We start from the raw sequence: 15,758 nt of genomic DNA on the forward strand, positions 1-15,758 counted from the left end.
TAATTCGTCTTTAAAAAGACAAATACACGCCATGATGACAGTAAAATTCTCCTGTTAGTGATTCCATAGTAAATTATGAGGGAAAAACCAGGAAAAAAACCTCATAATACTATCCCGACATGGTAAGTATTTGATCGTGCATTTAGTTTACCTTCAATAAACACCAAATTCCGATTTTATATGTTTGTTATTTAAAAAACATAAATGATGTATTCTCTATATGTTACTGACTTACCAATACTGGTATTTTTCTTTTAATAACTTCCTCTTTCAATATGGGTAACCAGATCCTACTACATTCTGCCGAGGAATTCGCGACACAATTGGTCCCATTTAGCATAATTAGAGCCGCTTCTTTGATTTTTCTCTTTTTACCATCCGTTTCTTTTAGGACTATATTTGAATCATTCCATTGAACCCTATGTTCATTATCCCATGCGTGTTTACAGATTTGAGATCTATCAAATTCTCTATTTTTAATATAGGATTGATGTTCACTTATTCTAACATTTAATGGTCTTGATGTTTCACCTAAATAAAACTGATCGCATTCACAAGGTATTTTATAAATGCAATTCTTTGTCCTTTCTTGTTCATTGTTAGGTTTGGTTTTGGACAAAATAGATCTCAACGTGTTTGTTGTTTTGAATGTTGTTGAAATGTTGAATTTATTTCCTATCCTTTTAAGCTTTTCCGATAATCCTTTTATGTATGGTATTGTTATTTTCCTCGTATTATTCCTTGCATATGCTGTAGGATCTCGTTCTAAGTTGTTTTGTTCTATTCGATCGATTGTTGAAAATTCCTTATTTATAAACGATAAAGGATAATCATTTTTTAATAAAACAGTTGTTAACAAATGTTTTTCCTTCAAGAACGAATTTTCGTTAGAACAAGTAATTTTGGCTCTATCGTATAAGGATTTAATAATTCCCTTTTTAATATTAATATTGTGATTTGATTTGAAATTTAAATATCTGTTGGTGTGTGTTGGTTTTCTATACACCTAAGTTTCGTATCCAGTATCGTTCTTAGAGATTAAAACATCCAGAAAAGGTAATGTGTTATTATATTCCTTTTCCATGGTAAATGTTATTGTCTCTTCTTTATCGTTTATATCATTTAGGAATGTGTCCAACAACTCTGATCCATGAGGCCATATTGAGAATACATCATCTACATACCTCCACCATACTGAGGGTTTTAAATTTTGTTTAGAAATAATATTTGTTTCAAAATCTTCCATAAATATATCGGCTAATAATGGAGATAAACTAGAGCCCATTGCTAGTCCAAAACTTTGTTTATAGAATTCATTATTTAGTTGAAAGTATGTATTATCAGTACATAATGTTATTAACTCCATTATAGCTGATATATTTAGTCTTGTTCTAGTTGCCAATATTTGCAATTGGTTTTAAAATATTTAATAAAAATTTTGATAGTTCACTACAAGGAGAATTCATGGTACTACAAATGGGTCTAAGTGGTATATTCGTTTTATGAATTTTCGGTACTCCATAAAAATGAGGGGTCTTACTGTAATGAGGTGTAATTAATCTTCTCTGATAACTGGGTAAACAATCTTTAAACTTGAATAAAGTTCTATATATTTTGTTTTCCAAAGGCTTTGTTGGATCCTTTGTTAATTTTGTATAAGGTCCGTTTATTATTAGATCTTTAATTTTGTTTTCATATTGAATTCTATCCATATAGCCAATAATAATTCAATTTCAGAAAAAAATACAAAATCAGAAAAGGTGGAATATTACACCGATGAAGAAGAGTTAGAAAAAGAAACTGGATGGATAAGAAAGGAGAGAAGGAACAAAAAACGTAAAATGGATACTTCGCTGACCCCTCCTTCTCCAAGCACAGAAGAAAAAGCTATAAAGCAACAAGAGAAGAAACCAAAATCACCACCACCAGTAATAATTGACAAAGAAAAGGATATACCTAGATTGCATAATTACTTTAACAAAAATAATATTGTGTTTAAATCAGTAGTTATGAATAATGGCATGCTTAAGGTAAATACCTCTGATAGTGACAATTATAGGGAATTAGTAAAATTATTAGAATCGAATGAAGTATCATTTTACACTTATGAGAATAAACAGGAGCGTCCCATACGGGTAATGGTAAAGAAATTACACCGCTTCTTTACATCAGAACAAATAGTCAAAGATTTACAACAAAGAGGATACAAAGCTATACAGGCGGATCTAAAATATAAGAGACAATCTAAAGAGCCTTTAGATATGTTTATTGTAACTTTCAGAAATGACGAAAATATAGATAAGATCTTTGGAATAACAGACATACTTAGTATGAGAGTTGAAGTACAGCCACTTAAAAGTTCAAGGTTGGTGCCTCAATGTAAGAGATGCCAAACATATGGACACACCCAAAGATATTGTAGAAAAACACCAAGATGTGTCAAGTGCACTGGAGAACACTTGACAAAAGACTGCGTAAAACCGAAAGAGGAAAAACCAAAATGTTTACATTGTGGTGAAGGACATCCTGCAAATTATAGAGGATGTTATGTAGCTAAAGAAATCCAAAAGCTACGAGGCCGAAAAACTAACAAAAGTAATAATAATAATTCAGCATCAAAACCACCACAAAAGGTGCAAGGTACTGAAAAACCAAAATCAAAAGCCCCAACCCAACCTGTCACTACGAACAGAAAATTTAGTGATGTAGTCAAAAATGCTGGACCAGCTAAACAAGAAAATGCAACAGATGTTACACTTAGATTAATATTAGAAAAATTAGATAAGATGGAAGAGAATTTTAATACCAGGATTACTCGTCTGGAACACAGCACCAAAGGAGCTATTCCAAAATCAAGTTATGGTCCAAGAAATTAGAATAATTGAATGGAATGCCAATGGACTGCTGAAGCATCATAGCGAGCTTCAAGCAATCCTAGATATTGAAAAGATAGATGTGTGTTTAATTTCTGAGACACACTTCACCCATCAATCATACATTAGAATTCATGGATATAAGGTATATCACACAGTACATCCGGACAATGTAGCGAAAGGAGGTAGTGCAGTGATAGTCAAAGACAACATCAAACACCATGAAGAGATGAAGTATGTCACCGAACACATACAAGCTACCACAGTATGTATTAGGATTAAAGACGCAGAAATAAACATAAGTGCAATTTATAGTCCTCCTAGACATAATATTAAAAAAGATCAATATATTGATTTTATGAAAAGTTTAGGCAATAGATATATCATTGGGGGTGATTTCAATGCGAAACACATTCAATGGGGGTCTAGGCTTACAACTACTAAAGGAAAAGAACTATTAGCAGCTGTCAAAGATCAGAAAGGAGATGTAATATCTACAGGGAAGCCAACTTATTGGCCAACTGATAGGAATAAAATACCAGATTTAATAGATTTCTTCATAATTAAAAATATCTCATCCAATTACTTGGACATTTGTGAAGGATGGGATATGAACTCCGATCATTCACCCATAATTCTAACCATGAGTGATATGATTATTAGAAAAGAGAACAACCCAAACTTAACTAATAAGCTCACAGACTGGGAAAGTCTTAAAGTAACTCTTGAAGAAAAGATCATTTTAGCCGTGCCACTAAAGACAATTGAACAGATAGATCAAGAATTAGATTTATTTGTCAAAGATATTCAAGATTCAGCATGGGATTGCACTCCCATACTGAAAACAAAAGTTAAAGGGAATAACTACCCTAAAGAAATTCGTGAATTAATAAAAGAAAAAAGAAAACTAAGAAGAAAATGGCAGCAAACGAGAGCCCCTCGAGACAAAACTAACCTAAACAATGCCAGCCAGCAACTTAAGAGAAATCCAGAAAATTAAGAATGAATCTATTAAATCTTATCTGGAAGAGTTAACAAACGACAGCAGCACAGAGTATTCGCTTTGGAAAGCTACAAAAAGAATTAAAAGGCCAATATTACATTCTCCTCCAATAAAACTGGAAGACGGTAGTTGGGCCAGAAATAATCAGCAGAAGGCAGAGAGATTTGCCACTCATCTAGAGAACACATTTAAGTTGCAAGATGACCAAGACGATGACCAGGATTGGCCTGAACCAAAGCAAATAGATGAGAATATCAAGCCAACTTCCCCAAAAGAAGTAGCTGAGTTAATTAAAGAACAAATCGACCCAAATAAAGCACCAGATTATGACCTCATTACCGGAAGACTGCTAAAAAAATCTACCAAGAAAAGCTATCGTAAAATTAACAAATTTAATAAATGCTGCCTTTAGACTACAATATGTTCCAGATTTATGGAAGATAGCTGAGGTGATCATGATACCAAAGCCTGGGAAACCCCCCAATGAGGTAACATCATATAGACCAATATCACTCCTACCTGTGATGTCCAAGGTGTTTGAAAAACTCCTCCTGCGAAGAATTTTACCAATAATTGAAGAAAAGAAAATAATTCCAGATCATCAATTTGGATTTAGAAATAAGCATTCGACAATTGACCAGGTGCATAGAATAACTGCTATAATTGAAAGATCATTAGAGAAAAGAAAAGTCTGTTCTGCAACCTTCCTAGATGTGGCACAGGCGTTTGATAAAGTCTGGCATAAGGGTTTGATACATAAACTTAAATCATTCATGCCTAAACAATATTCAAATATATTACAATCATATCTAGCGAACAGACATTTTAGAGTTAAACAAGAAGATGCATACACTGATCTCAAGGATATTGAAGCAGGTGTTCCACAAGGGAGTGTATTGGGTCCAGTCCTATATCTAATATACACGTGTGATATACCTGAACTAGAAGACGACACCATAGCTACCTTCGCAGATGACACTGCTGTCTTAGCGGTAAGTGACACCGTCGAAGAAGCTACAGAAAAACTACAAAATTCAACAAACAAAATCCATAAATGGACCAAAAAATGGAAAATTAAACTGAATGAGAATAAATCAGTCCATATAAATTTTACCAATAAGAGAATTAATAATATTCCTATTAGAATAAATGATGTCCAAGTGCCTATTGCAACATCAGCAAAGTACTTGGGGATCACTCTTGATGCGAAACTTCGCTGGAAAGCTCACGTGAAGAAGAAAAGAGAAGAACTAGGCATCCGCTACAAGAAAATGTATTGGTTAATGGGAAGACATTCCTCTCTATCCATAAATAATAAACTCCTAATCTATAAACAAATACTGAGACCAGTATGGACCTATGGCTGCCAACTCTGGGGCTGTGCCAAGCCTAGTAACATCAAAATAATCCAGACATTCCAGAATAAAGTACTGAGGAACATCGTAGATGCGCCTTGGTACGTTAGGAACAACGACCTTCGCCGGGACCTCAAGATGGAAGACGTCAATCAGATAATCAAGAAATTTGCAGGGAGCCATGAACAACGACTCCATCATCATGTAAACGTCGAGGCTATCCAGCTCCTCGACAATACGAACCTAGAAAGAAGGCTCAAAAGAACAAAGCCTTTTGAACTGGTATAATAAGTGAGTGAAAAGCAGAGTAAAGTGTTGTGCGAGTATGCATGCTAAATTTAATGCTAGTTATTAGAAATAATAGGAAAGACACTAGTGAGTAGACACCTAAGGATTTATAGTCCTAGGAGGACTATAAATTGCACTTATGTTTATTTCTGCGTCTTTAATCCTAATACATACTGTGGTAGCTTGTATGTGTTCGGTGACATACTTCATCTCTTCATGGTGTTTGATGTTGTCTTTGACTATCACTGCACTACCTCCTTTCGCTACATTGTCCGGATGTACTGTGTGATATACCTTATATCCATGAATTCTAATGTATGATTGATGGGTGAAGTGTGTCTCAGAAATTAAACACACATCTATCTTTTCAATATCTAGGATTGCTTGAAGCTCGCTATGATGCTTCAGCAGTCCATTGGCATTCCATTCAATTATTCTAATTTCTTGGACCATAACTTGATTTTGGAATAGCTCCTTTGGTGCTGTGTTCCAGACGAGTAATCCTGGTATTAAAATTCTCTTCCATCTTATCTAATTTTTCTAATATTAATCTAAGTGTAACATCTGTTGCATTTTCTTGTTTAGCTGGTCCAGCATTTTTGACTACATCACTAAATTTTCTGTTCGTAGTGACAGGTTGGGTTGGGGCTTTTGATTTTGGTTTTTCAGTACCTTGCACCTTTTGTGGTGGTTTTGATGCTGAATTATTATTATTACTTTTGTTAGTTTTTCGGCCTCGTAGCTTTTGGATTTCTTTAGCTACATAACATCCTCTATAATTTGCAGGATGTCCTTCACCACAATGTAAACATTTTGGTTTTTCCTCTTTCGGTTTTACGCAGTCTTTTGTCAAGTGTTCTCCAGTGCACTTGACACATCTTGGTGTTTTTCTACAATATCTTTGGGTGTGTCCATATGTTTGGCATCTCTTACATTGAGGCACCAACCTTGAACTTTTAAGTGGCTGTACTTCAACTCTCATACTAAGTATGTCTGTTATTCCAAAGATCTTATCTATATTTTCGTCATTTCTGAAAGTTACAATAAACATATCTAAAGGCTCTTTAGATTGTCTCTTATATTTTAGATCCGCCTGTATAGCTTTGTATCCTCTTTGTTGTAAATCTTTGACTATTTGTTCTGATGTAAAGAAGCGGTGTAATTTCTTTACCATTACCCGTATGGGACGCTCCTGTTTATTCTCATAAGTGTAAAATGATACTTCATTTGATTCTAATAATTTTACTAATTCCCTATAATTGTCACTATCAGAGGTATTTACCTTAAGCATGCCATTATTCATAACTACTGATTTAAACACAATATTATTTTTGTTAAAGTAATTATGCAATCTAGGTATATCCTTTTCTTTGTCAATTATTACTGGTGGTGGTGATTTTGGTTTCTTCTCTTGTTGCTTTATAGCTTTTTCTTCTGTGCTTGGAGAAGGAGGGGTCAGCGAAGTATCCATTTTACGTTTTTTGTTTCTTCTCTCCTTTCTTATCCATCCAGTTTCTTTTTCTAACTCTTCTTCATCGGTGTAATATTCCACCTTTTCTGATTTTGTATTTTTTTTCTGAATTTGAATTATTATTGGCTATATGGATAGAATTCAATATGAAAACAAAATTAAAGATCTAATAATAAACGGACCTTATACAAAATTAACAAAGGATCCAACAAAGTCTTTGGAAAACAAAATATATAGAACTTTATTCAAGTTTAAAGATTGTTTACCCAGTTATCAGAGAAGATTAATTACACGTCATTACAGTAAGACCCCTCATTTTTATGGAGTACCGAAAATTCATAAAACGAATATACCACTTAGACCCATTTGTAGTACCATGAATTCTCCTTGTAGTGAACTATCAAAATTTTTATTAAATATTTTAAAACCAATTGCAAATAAAAATGACACATTTATAAAAAATACACAACATTTTTTAAATAAATTATCAAATATTGAATTTAATCCAAATAATACTTTAGTAAGTTTTGACATAAATAGTTTATTTACGAATGTGCCATTAGATAAGACTTTAAATATAGTCAAGACAAAATTAGAAAGTGATGATACATTGGCAACTAGAACAAGACTAAATATATCAGCTATAATGGAGTTAATAACATTATGTACTGATAATACATACTTTCAACTAAATAATGAATTCTATAAACAAAGTTTTGGACTAGCAATGGGCTCTAGTTTATCTCCATTATTAGCCGATATATTTATGGAAGATTTTGAAAGAAATATTATTTCTAAACAAAATTTAAAACCCTCAGTATGGTGGAGGTATGTATATGATGTATTCTCAATATGGCCTCATGGATCAGAGTTGTTGGACACATTCCTAAATGATATAAACGATAAAGAAGAGACAATAACATTTACCATGGAAAAGGAATATAATAACACATTACCTTTTCTGGATGTTTTAATCTCTAAGAACGATACTGGATACGAAACTCAGGTGTATAGAAAACCAACACACACCAACAGATATTTAAATTTCAAATCAAATCACAATATTAATATTAAAAAGGGAATTATTAAATCCTTATACGATAGAGCCAAAATTACTTGTTCTAACGAAAATTCGTTCTTGGAGGAAAAACATTTGTTAACAACTGTTTTATTAAAAAATGATTATCCTTTATCGTTTATAAATAAGGAATTTTCAACAATCGATCGAATAGAACAAAACAACTTAGAACGAGATCCTACAGCATATGCAAGGAATAATACGAGGAAAATAACAATACCATACATAAAAGGATTATCGGAAAAGCTTAAAAGGATAGGAAATAAATTCAACATTTCAACAACATTCAAAACAACAAACACGTTGAGATCTATTTTGTCCAAAACCAAACCTAACAATGAACAAGAAAGGACAAAGAATTGCATTTATAAAATACCTTGTGAATGCGATCAGTTTTATTTAGGTGAAACATCAAGACCATTAAATGTTAGAATAAGTGAACATCAATCCTATATTAAAAATAGAGAATTTGATAGATCTCAAATCTGTAAACACGCATGGGATAATGAACATAGGGTTCAATGGAATGATTCAAATATAGTCCTAAAAGAAACGGATGGTAAAAAGAGAAAAATCAAAGAAGCGGCTCTAATTATGCTAAATGAGACCAATTGTGTCGCGAATTCCTCAGCAGAATGTAGTAGGATCTGGTTACCCATATTGAAAGAGGAAGTTATTAAAAGAAAAATACCAGTATTGGTAAGTCAGTAACATATATAGAGAATACATCATTTATGTTTTTTAAATAACAAACATATAAAATCGGAATTTGGTGTTTATTGAAAGTAAACTAAATGCACGATCAAATACTTACCATGTCGGGATAGTATTATGAGGTTTTTTTCCTGGTTTTTCCCTCATAATTTACTATGGAATCACTAACAGGAGTATTTTACTGTCATCATGGCATGTATTTGTCTTTTTAAAGACGAATTACATGTTATGATCTTTTCTGACGGATATTCTCAAGTTAAAGTTGATTTCATGTAATCGAATGAACTATCTTATAAGTAAAGTCGTCCCAGGAACGCAACTCAACAATATTGTAATATCATTTTAAAGTCGTCTACTTTAAAATGTATAAGGTATGTCTGAATTGTCAATATAGATGAGTCAGATAAAATTAAATTATTAGAAGAATTTTTCACTAAGTAACAAAAAACAAAATTTGTTTAATTTACTAATGTTTGTATTTTGAGAACAATTTCCGAAGTGGAAATTGAAACGTCAATAAACGTATTTTAACCTTTAATTGTGGCTTATTCCCATTTAAATATAAATTAATTCACTCCATTGGAACTTAATTTATTGACATTTACTGATTTCCTTATAGAATCTCTTGAAGATGACTACCAGCTTCATGCTGTATACACAGACTTTACAAAGGCGTTTGACCAGGTAAATCACAAGATTTTAATCAGTGAGGCTGTTTTATCGACCAGCAATTTGGATTTCTCTCTAGCCACTCCACTGAACTTAATTTATTGACATTTACTGATTTCCTTATAGAATCTCTTGAAGATGACTACCAGCTTCATGCTTTATACACAGACTTTACAAAGGCGTTTGACCGGGTAAATCACAAGATTTTAATCAATAAGTTGAGGAGTCTGGGTATCCAGGATGAACTTTTAGAATGGTTGTTACCCTACCTAAGTGAAAGAATACAAATAGTATTTGTTCAGGGTTTTCAATAATTTGAGATTAAGGTACTTTCAGGAGTACCACAAGGATCACACCTAGGACCTCTGCTATTCAATAACTATGTTAATGGCATTGCCTCCTGTTTCCTCTTTGCTTCTTTCCTAATGTTTGCTGACAATTTAAAATTATATTTGAAAATTGAGAATGATGCTGACTATCAAAAACTACAGTCTAATTTGGATCGGTTGAGCTACTGGTGTGACAGCAACGGAATGGAACATTCAGATAATGTTAAAAAGTGTCATTTAATGGTTTTTGGTAGGAATAAAATTCCTACAAATCATATCTATACTATTAATGGTTGCCCTTTAGACTATGTATCTCAGATAAAAGACCTAGATGTTCTGCTAGATTTCAGCTTATCCTACATCCCCCATATCTCATCTGTTGTCTCAAAATCACTTCAACTTTTAGGGTTTATCAAACGTTGTGTTAAAGACTTTTTAAATAACCCATCCATAAAAATTTTGTATTGTTCACTTGTGAGACCCCACCTAGATTACTGTTCACGTGTTTGGTCTCCTCACTATAACACCCATGTTCAAGCTATTGAGAGAATTCAACACCCTCAACAGGGTGAAAGGTCCCTCAACATAACTTCTCTACAAATCCGATGCATGCACAAAGATCTCACTATGTTTTATAGTATACTGCACTCTATTATATTTGGTCCTCAACTATAGGAAAAAATTAATCTCCATGTTCCCAGTAGACAAACAAAGCTAAATCAACCCTTTTATGTTAGACCACATTGCACTAACTATGGACACAATTCCTTCACATCTAGAACACCAAGGTTTGCTAATCAATATTCCCAAAGGTTGGATTGTTATAGTATTCCAAAAGAATTCAAAGCTCAGCTTAAGAACTGTGTGTGATAGCTTGATGTCCTTTTGTTTTGTACAGTCTTTGTTAATGTTTGTTATTTACTGTTATTACTTTTATTTTTTGTATGATTAAAATTTTTAAATTTAATTTAAGTAGGTTACATTAAAAATCTTCTGTAATTTATCAATAATGTTTACATTGTATTTTAATTGGGCGATTGCCCATTGATAAATAAATAAATAAATACATGAACTTGGATAGAACCTGTTGATACAAGTGTACTTGGATGAACAGGTGACACAATCAATTCCAAGTGTTGTGTGTGCAATGTCTAAGCAGACTTTAACCAAGTAAACTTGGATCCTGTCAACCTGCCTTAAGTTATAAACTGTGACTGTGAAGTAAATTCGTTTCAAAGAGCCTAGAACTTTAAGACTTCTTCTTCTTTTTATATAGACATGACTCTGTTTTTCAATGTGCCTCCAGTAAGTTGTCATTCCATCATTTTCGTGGTCTTTCTATTGGGGAACTGTCTCTTGGCATATTTACTACTCTATTTGTTGTCATTCAGCTTATATGATCGTTCCATTCTACTCTTCTATTTCTTATCCAGTTCTTGATGTTCTCCACCTTGCATCTATGTCATATATCTGTACTTCTAGCTCTATCCCATAGCGTCTTACCATCAATTTTTCAAAGTGTTTTCATCTATGCTGTTTCTAACATCTTTTTTGTCCTGTCTGTGTTAGGTCTTGTTTCTGCTGCGTATGTCATTATTGGTCTGATGGCTGTTTTGTAAATTCTGTTCGTTTCGTTTCTTTCCTGATATTTTTATTTGTCCATATTGTTTCATTCAGGCAGCCTGCGGCTCTGTTTGCTCTATTCACTTGATCTTCTACTTCAGTTTCGAGCTCTCTGTAGCTATATAATGCGATGCCTAGATATTTAAACTCCATCAGTTGTTCTAATATCTGACCTTCCAGCTCCAATTTATATCTTAGTAAATTTGCTGTTGTAACCATGCATTTTGTCTTTTTGGGGAAATTAACATGTCAAATTTTCTGGCGGAATATATTAAATTGGTGCAGCACATGTTATAAATCATCTTCACTTTGAGAGAGTAGTATTGCATCGTCTGTATAGCAGATTATTTAAATTGTTTTTCTCCCATTTGGTATCTTTTTAATTCTTATTTTTTTTATTATTTCATCCATATAGAGGACTCAGGGAATTTCCCTGTCTTATCCCATTGCCAGCTTCAATATGGTCGGTTAGTTCTTCTTCTACTTTTACTTTTATTGTGTTGTTTTGTTAGATATTTTTGATCGTTTTGATTATTCCAAGAGGTATCTCTATTGAGTAAGTGGATAACGTCTTTAAATTTGAACCAGTCAAATGCCTTCTTAAGGTCTACAAAACATAGATATGCTGGTTTGTTTTATTCTAATGATTTCTCTTGCACTTGCCTCATTATAAGTATAGCGTTGGTGCATGATCTTCTTGACCTAAAACCTTGTTGTTCTTCTGCTGGTGTTATAATTTCATTCAGTTTATTTGTTATCACTTTGGTTGTTAATTTTAGTGTTGTGTTTAATAAATTAATTCCTCTGTAATTTACCGGGTCCGATTTGTCTCCCTGTTTGAAGAGAGGTATTAGGATGCTTGATCTCCATTGTTTGTTTGGTCAAATGTGGTCCTCCATACTTTAGGAGTTCATTCAGTATTCTGTCCTCACCTGTTGATTTTCTATTTTTTAATTTCCTTAATGCTTCCTTTACCTCTTCCTCTTCAATATTTATTTCTTCGTTTGTCTTCACCTCTGGTGTTGGTGGTTCATTATTGTCACCTTTAGCAACTAGAGATCGAAAATAGTCTACCTATGTTTCCTTCTGAATGTATTTCGTTTTTTATTAGTTCATCCATCTCTTTTCTTTGTCCTCTGATCATTCTCCATATTTCTTTTTGTGTTTTGTGTTCCCTAGAAGTCATGTTCCATCTGTTTTGAGAAGCTCTGCAAGTGTTAACTTTTTATTTGTCTTCCTAAAGTATTCATTTCATTTCTGATTCATTTATAGTGGTTGTATGCCTGTTGTGTTGTGTATTGTAAAGAGGCTGTTTTCTTTTCTTCACATTTTGTCTTCACTTCCTCTCTAAACCATGGTGTTTTCTTTTTTGATATGATAGTGTTTGTTACTTTCCTCTCTCCAAGTGATTATGTTGCTGCATTAATTATGTTGGTCTTTGTGGTCAAAGGATGTGTTGTTTATTCTTAGTTCGTTATTTGTGGAGAAGTTTATCATCAGTTCTCCATTTTCGTTTTTGACATCCTTGTTATGTTTTTGCTTAATTCCGGGTACTACTTGATTGCCTATTCGAGCGTTAAAATCCCCCAATATTATCACCTTCCCTCTGACTTGATCTACTACTTAATCAGTCTACTACTAGAACCTTAAGTCAAACTTAATCTTTGTTCAAACAAGGTGTGAGTTAAATACAACTCTCGTGGCGTTTAATGTGTTTGTAATTTGTGTGTTGTAAAAATAATATGTTTAATATTGTTTGTATGGGATTACTCATAATTATTGGTTGTAACGAAAATCACATTTTTAAACTAGGTTTGATATTTCCACTTCCACTCGTTTGGAACGGTAATCGTTTTCAAAAAGATTGGTAATTACTTACATTAGTGAGGATCGTCGGATTTGTCTGAAATTTGGACAGTGGATTATGTTTAATTTTTTATTCACTTTTCAATCTATACATTTTTTTACGCTGAGCTATAGTTTTTCTGTATTTCGCATTTAAAAAACTGATATTTTGACATAAATTTCAAGATGCCGCTGCCATTACAGCTGCTGTCAATGATGTGCGTGTGCGTAGTACATACTTCTTGATCCAATGTTGCCACACTTTTTAAATATATTGTTTATTGTGAAAATATTATTTCTCAAGCTTCTCAAGTACAATAATAAATAATGATAATGAGTATCATTTCCGTTTTCTATTTCTAAGGGATTCGTATAACTGTATTTCATTTGTTATTCACTTATGTTATTACATATAGATTATAGTTTATTCCGTTTTATGTTGTATTTAGTTGGATGCATTAGTTATTAACTTCTTTATTAATTTACATAGTTAGATGTGATTATATTAATTAAGATTACGTTTTAATTTGTTTTTTTTATTGGTACCCCATTTTGCTTATTTAAAGTACGCCGTAGCGTGTTTAAATTCAACTTTCAAAAACGCGTGTGTTTTAAAGTTACCCTGGCAACATCAACAGTTTTAAATATTTAGCTGACCTGACAGGAGTACATAACTTGTAATGTCAAACAAATAATATAGGAATAAAATATTAATAACAAATATTTCAAAAGCTTTATTCAAATATTTGGAAATCTCAATTGTCCCAACCTTTTAATCTTATACTTACTTAATATACTATACTGATAACGAGTTTTGCAAAAATATTTTGAGTATTTCGTTTTATGTTGTATTTTGTTGGATGCATTAGTTATTAACTTCTTTTTTAATTTAAAGTTTTAGATGTGATTGGATTAGTTTAGATTAGGTTTTATTTTGTTATTTAATAGTCAATAATGATTTTTACAAAAACACTAATTCTGCAACCTGACAACAGTGTTTAAAACTTAATTTCAATATATTTACTCCACAAAAAGCAATATTAAGTCATATGTGGTACACTTTTATTAAAACTTAAAAATTTAATATATTTACTCCGCAAAAAAACAATATTAACTCATATGTAGTATACTCTTATTAAAACTTAAATTCAATATATTTACTCTGCAAAAAAAAACAATATTAAGTCATAGGGAGTCTCTTATTAAAATTTAAATTCAATATATTTACTCCGAAAAAAACAAATACATATGTGGCAACATTGAACCTGCGCAGAATATTGCAAATAAGTGTGCAAACGCGCTTGACTTGTTTTTCCAAATAAATAAATTTTGGCCATTTTACAATATTTTATATTTTTGGATAATTTAACGGGGAAAATGATTGGTATTTACAATTGATTTATAAATTTTATGTAACTACTAAGGCTATTTCGTCTTTTGATAACATTTTTCTCTGTTAATTTTTGATTTCCTATACTTTTTATGATTTTTTTTTCAATTTTTGTTACATTTTTTCACTTTTTGTATATTTCCGTAGAGGTAAACATGAAAATTTTGCCTTTTTTCTATTTTTCAGGCTAAGTCCAACAAAAATTCGCATTTTTAGGGATCCTCACTAATGTAAACAAATACCAAAAGGGTATTATAAAAAATACTACGAACCAAAACCATCTTAATAGTTGTTTATAAAAATAAAAAATTATACTTACAAATCATATAAAATAGCAGACAGAAACACAATGTTAATAGTAAACCACAAGAAGTCTTCTTTGACTGAACGTTTGGTTTTACTTATGACTATACTTCTTTCCAAAATTGATGAGCTGTTAGAATGCAAAATTCTATGGAGCGGCCTACAACAATTCCTTTTATACAAAAGCTAATAAAACACTTATGCTTAATTACTTACGATGATATATTCATTGTATTTTTTTTGTACTGAAAATATTTAACCTTGAAATAACTAGAAAACTAAGAAAATAATCAAATTTAACCATCTGCCGCCCTTTTAACCAATTGTAAACAAATACAACACAATGTGGAATGTGGAAAGAAAAAGAAACGGTTAAGTTTACAAGTTTACCGAAAGTACAAGCTGATTATAGCCGCAAATGTCAAACATGGAACAACAAATTTCGGTATAGCGCTTATAGCAGTGTTGGCATGTTTTTATAATGTAGATGCTGTATGCTTCAAATAAAGATAAAGCTTTAGAAAAGTACATTTTGTTTACGTTATGTTATGAATTCTGCAATTTTTGATTTATATAAAACAACAATGAGTAAATATTTGTTTCTTTGTAGATTAATTGCAGATAATTATTAGAAATTTTTTTAGCAATTACCCTTTGATAGGTTAGGGGATAGATTTGGCAATAATCAAATTAGCAGTTGCCAGATTACAACAGACGTTTACAATTAATCTCGAAAGAGACAAATATTTACTCGTTATTGCTTCATATAAATTAAAAATTGCAGAATTCATAAAATAGTATAATCAAAATGTACTTT

At 32.0% G+C, this 15,758-nt stretch overlaps 1 protein-coding gene across 4 annotated transcripts in view; it reads right to left on the reverse strand.

Annotated features, from left to right (window-relative positions):
• Positions 1 to 15,342, reverse strand: part of LOC140441371 (transmembrane protein 209) — a 322,551-nt gene extending 307,209 nt beyond the window's left edge. For 2 of the 4 annotated variants that reach the window (XM_072532057.1, XM_072532056.1), the window contains exons 1-2: positions 15,158 to 15,342; positions 14,958 to 15,113 (exon numbers count right to left, since the gene is read on the reverse strand). In XM_072532057.1, coding sequence (XP_072388158.1) covers positions 14,958 to 15,113; positions 15,158 to 15,171 — 170 coding nt within the window. In that variant the 5' untranslated portion in view covers positions 15,172 to 15,342. The remainder of the gene's footprint in view (positions 1 to 14,957; positions 15,114 to 15,157) is intronic. The other 2 variants (XM_072532054.1, XM_072532055.1) reach the window with 2 other exon arrangements.
• Between the last annotated feature and the right edge of the window lie 416 nt (positions 15,343 to 15,758).

This window comes from Diabrotica undecimpunctata, chromosome 5 (assembly GCF_040954645.1).
Source record: "Diabrotica undecimpunctata isolate CICGRU chromosome 5, icDiaUnde3, whole genome shotgun sequence".
Classification (NCBI taxonomy): Eukaryota; Metazoa; Arthropoda; class Insecta; order Coleoptera; family Chrysomelidae; genus Diabrotica; species Diabrotica undecimpunctata.